Here is a 4,960-nt window from a genome sequence, read left to right on the forward strand (position 1 = left end):
TATATATATATATATATTAAGTTTTTTAAAAATTAGAAGAAAAAAAAACTAACCAAATTAACAATAATCAAGCCAATAAATATGAATTGTATTTAAATTTAATAATTAAAAATTCATTAAATTATTTTAATTTCAACGAGAAAGGAATACAAACCGAAGATGAACACCCCTTCTTCTAGCTTCTAGGAGTACACTTTCTCAACATTAATATTTGTTCTGTTCGTATTATTTTTCTTTTTAGTTTGTTTTAAAATGAATAATTTTTTTGTAATAATTTATTTTTAATTTTTCACGTGGCATATTTAAGATCACATGATTAAAGAATAATTTTATTTATTTGATATAACTTTAATTTAGGACAATAAGTCAAAAGTCTTCTTTATTTTTTTTAAACTTCGTATCAAGTGAAACTAGATCTCTTTTTTTAAAACGGAGAAATAATTCCTCAAGTAGTTGTGGTTTGTGGATTTTTAATTATTACTCTTATCGTTTCAAACTATTTATTATATCTATTTTTTAATAAATTGTTTAAGAAAGTGTTAATTAAATTTTTTGTATAAATTGTTTGAGGATTTATCCATATATTCATCCTTCAGTAATTTCCCTATATAATCATTCATGTGTTAGAAATTATCTAGCAATATTACTTATGTTTGTTTTAGGACTATAATATTGTGATAATTTTTTCTTAGAAATTGTATAAAATCTTTTTATATTCTTTTGTAAATATGAGGTCAAATCTATTGGTGGTCTCCTAAAATTGACACCAAGTTGCATATAGACACTTCAACTAGACGATGTTCATTTTAGACACTTTAACTAGGATCCTATTATATCATTTTGACACTTTTGCTGATTTGACATATTACGTGTGTTACACTTTATTTGAGAGCGTGAAAGACATAATTTTAAGATTTTTAAATTTTTTTTATTTCATTTTTTCTTTTTCTCTCCTTCCCACACTTCCTCCACCATATACCACTACCTTGCCACCATTATATATTCAACTTTCTCACCTCTTTGTCATTTCTTGATATGAAAAATTAAATTAATTATATATATCAACAAAAAATAATTTAAGAAAGGACCAAAAATGTGTCTAGAGCATATATCTTCTTCATTATATCAAATTTTACCACCTAATTTTTTTCGTATATAGTTTCATTGCCGAAAAGTTTACCAAATCCTTCAAATGTTTGTTGGTCTATTTTCACCTCTCTTTATTTGAGTTAATTCTTTTAGGATTCAATTTTTGAAATACTAATTTTCTACTTCTCAAAGCTTTTAACTTTTTCTATTTTGATGAACCCATTTCATGTAAATTCATAAATAGATCTGATTTAATCATGGATAAAAAATTTTGGCGTACTTTGAAACTTTCAAAACAAGCAGTTCCAATGTTGAAGGTGATTGAAGAAAAAAAGAAGATGAATTTGAAAGATTGAAGAGATGGTAATAGTATGATAGTTAGGTTATGAAATGTATTTTTAAATTAATTAATTAATTAATTAAATAGTTTTAAAATAGATTTTTAATCAAACTATATATTTTTTAATATATATGTCACATGTCATTATTTTTTGTTACTTTGACACGTTATTGACGAGTCTAATACACACATTCTATATATTTGGTTGGTTGTCAAAAACGTGTCAATATGATACAACATCGCCCTATTTAAGGTGTTTAAAATGAATGAGGCTTACTTGAGGTGTCTAAGTGAAAATTGGTGTCAACTTTAGATGGCTACCGATGGGTTAGGCCTAAATATGAAGTTGTTCTTCAACATCCACCATGAAAGGCATTGCCCAAGAAATCTTCTATTTCGTGAACTTTTTTAGAAAATTGAGGCTTACGATCTTGCTACGTGGCATTTTTAGATTGGTTTAGGGATATATTTTTTTCATTCACGCACTCCCAATACATGATATTACACTTGCTCTAAGAATGAGTTAAAATAGTGTATTTTTAATCCTCAGAAATGATTTCGTGGGGTAATAGGACACCCACAAAGTTAAGATGTCTTTTTAAAAATTCGGGACAACTTTAATGGTGACTTTATGTTTTTTTCTTTGAAAAATGATATCTATTTCACTTTGAACTAGAATATGAGTACATGATTATAACCCCTTTCACGATACTGACACGTCAAGGTATTGCAGAAAAAGGGTAAATTACGTGAAATGACAAATATTTAGAGTATATTATGTAATATAAATAATATTTCAATTATTCTTTGTAGCTACATTTTCGCAAAAATTTACTATTCGATTTACTACTGGTTTAAATTCAAAATTTGTATAATTTAGTCGTTGGTTGTATAAATTAAGAATTTATATAATTCAATTTTTAATTATATAAATGTCGAATTTGTGTATGCTTACCCTAATTATTTGTATAAATTAAGACCACGAGATTAAAGGACAATTTTGCAGATTTTACATAACTTTCATTTGGGACCACAAAATTCAATGATCTTCTTTATTTCTTAAACTCCGTATCAAGTTAAATTGGGTCACTCTTTTGAAATGGAATTAGTTATTACTCTATTTGTATATTGGCAAGCTAATATACAAACGGGGTTCCATAAATTCCTAGTGTATAATACAAATTTTCTATATGAAAAGCGAAGTATAAAAACAGACAAGCAAAACATACAAACCTCCTTAGTTATATATTTGCAAGCGAAATATACAAAACGCAACCTCTAAAGTAAACTGAACTATAGTTATCGAACGTGATTATCGAAAATATAGGTATAGAACCTTATTATGTCTATTAACTTTGATATTTCTGAAATTTACAACAAAATTTGATCTAATTAATCGTAATCAATTAGTTAACATGTTGATTAACCGTATTCTGAAACACAAACAAATTATTGTCTAATCAAATTATCTGTTAAACCCTAAAAAAATTCATCAAGAGATATAAGCAAATTCACTATTTGTTTTATGTCAATCAATACGTGGAGTAACTCCCAAAATAACAGTATAAAGTACAAAACAATACATCAACTCAATAAGGAACATAGTGAAAATTAGAATTATAACATAGTGGACATAGTAAAAATGTTTCTTACATATCAAAACTTTCTCACAACTCAAAAAAGTGAGTCAAGAAACACTATCTCACAATAAACTAGTACTCCTCTAATATACTAAGATTGGCCTAAGTTATGATTATCTATAATTAAGAGCCAATACATGTTCTTAACACAACTATACAAAAGGGTTAAGGATTCATGTCAAGAATCAAAAGGTGAAGAATCCTTTGAGAACATGAAGTCAGAACAGCTAGTTTCCACCATTGACAATGAAGAAGTAAATCCAAGCATAGAAGTTCCCAAATTGAACTCCAAAAGATTATCCTCCAATTGGTGACCCCCTATAACAATTGACGCCTTTTGGTTAGCCCCTCCATCCAAGAATCCCAAACACATCACTTCATCACTTACTTTCACCATTGAATTACTCTCATAAATCCTCCACTTAACCATCTCACTTTGCAACACAAGATCAATACTTGGCACATTTAGTCCCTCCTCTACTTTTGTGCTAAAGCAAAGCCCAAATGGTGCTATAGGTTCTACTTTAGTCAATCCCATGGAAAAACCAAATCTTTCATAAGCTTCAACAAATGTCTTGTAAATTGAGGTCTTCATAGTTGTAAAAGGGGAAAGTGTGCTAATTCTTGTCCCTCCATGACCTTCCCCATCCATGGTAAGCAAAGATGTGTTCAAAGATAGTTTCTTTCCATTAATTTTGAGGGATTTGACATTTATGTAATACTCTTCTGAAACCCCATCTCTAGATGAAATCAAAGGTGTATAAAGCATGGATCTTGAAACATCATGACTCAAAAGTGACAAATAAGGACTTTCACCAGAAATTATAGCACCATTTGAAGAAGACAAACAAATAGCAAATTTCCTTTGAAACCCAAATGTATCAGACAACTGAGATGGCAATGCAATTCTTGAATTACCAAGCCCCAACATACCTTTAGCACCTCTAGCAAGTCCTTGTAACAGAGTAGATGATGTACAAGAAAACAAGAATTGATGAATTGAAGCAACTGAGCCTGTTTTCAACTCATCAATAAACTCCACAGCAAACATATCCTCTGCTAATTCCCCTGTTGCAGCTAATCTTGTAAAGGGGTTTTCTGATTTCAAACCACAGATCTTGTTGTCATTAGTACAACCATTAGGCTTAGCCATGGAACATTTGAGTGAATTACAAGGTACAAGTTTTTGACTTGAGGAATCAGAAGTCAACCCACAATCAGCCCATAGAAATGAACCTTCAAGATCTACAACTAATTTGATGGGAGCAAGATGAGTAACACCCATGTAGAGTTGAGTAACATATTGAAAAGTAGATGGATCTTTGTTTACAGGGAGAATAATGGCTTTTGGTAAAAAGGGTCCATGAGAAACACAGAATGAAACCAAGAAAAAGAAAGGGAAGAGAGGAAGGAATTGAAGTGGTGAAGCCATTTTTTGAGTTTCAAGATTCAAGAAAGAGTGTTAAAGAGAAAAACCCTATAAAAACATGTGCAGTTTTGACTATGAGATGCTGCGGAGAGGCGCCACAGTTGGTGTGGAAGGTAAATAATGGCTGTTAAAAAAGTAAGTGTGGATAAGGCCCAAGCAAAAATGTTAAATGTCATCATCTTTGCTGACTAGGTTTACATGGTTTAATATCCGTCCCGAATAACTTGCGTGTAATTTAATTAATTTTATGAGATACTTACTATCTACTACAAAATAAGTAAAACTATGATAATAGATGTGAAAAAAACTCTTTTGTTTATGTTAAAATTTGAACTTGGATGAAAAATATTTTATTTACAAATTAAAATGTTATAAAATCTTACTTCAAAGTCTCTTTATTCTTTATTATTTTCTAAAGCTTGAAAGAATTAGCAACATTTTATTTATAAAATTTATAAATCA

General features: G+C 29.4%; 1 protein-coding gene across 1 annotated transcript; it reads right to left on the reverse strand.

Moving 5' to 3' along the window:
- Window positions 1-3,013: 3,013 nt before the first annotated feature.
- Window positions 3,014-4,622, reverse strand: LOC107008277 (basic 7S globulin-like). The gene has a single exon (XM_015207241.1). It carries the CDS (start codon window positions 4,499-4,501, stop codon window positions 3,248-3,250), a length of 1,254 nt encoding a protein of 417 aa, XP_015062727.1. The 5' UTR covers window positions 4,502-4,622; the 3' UTR covers window positions 3,014-3,247.
- Window positions 4,623-4,960: the final 338 nt, after the last annotated feature.

The sequence above is a fragment of the Solanum pennellii genome, chromosome 1, assembly GCF_001406875.1.
Source record: "Solanum pennellii chromosome 1, SPENNV200".
In the NCBI taxonomy this organism is placed as follows: Eukaryota; Viridiplantae; Streptophyta; class Magnoliopsida; order Solanales; family Solanaceae; genus Solanum; species Solanum pennellii.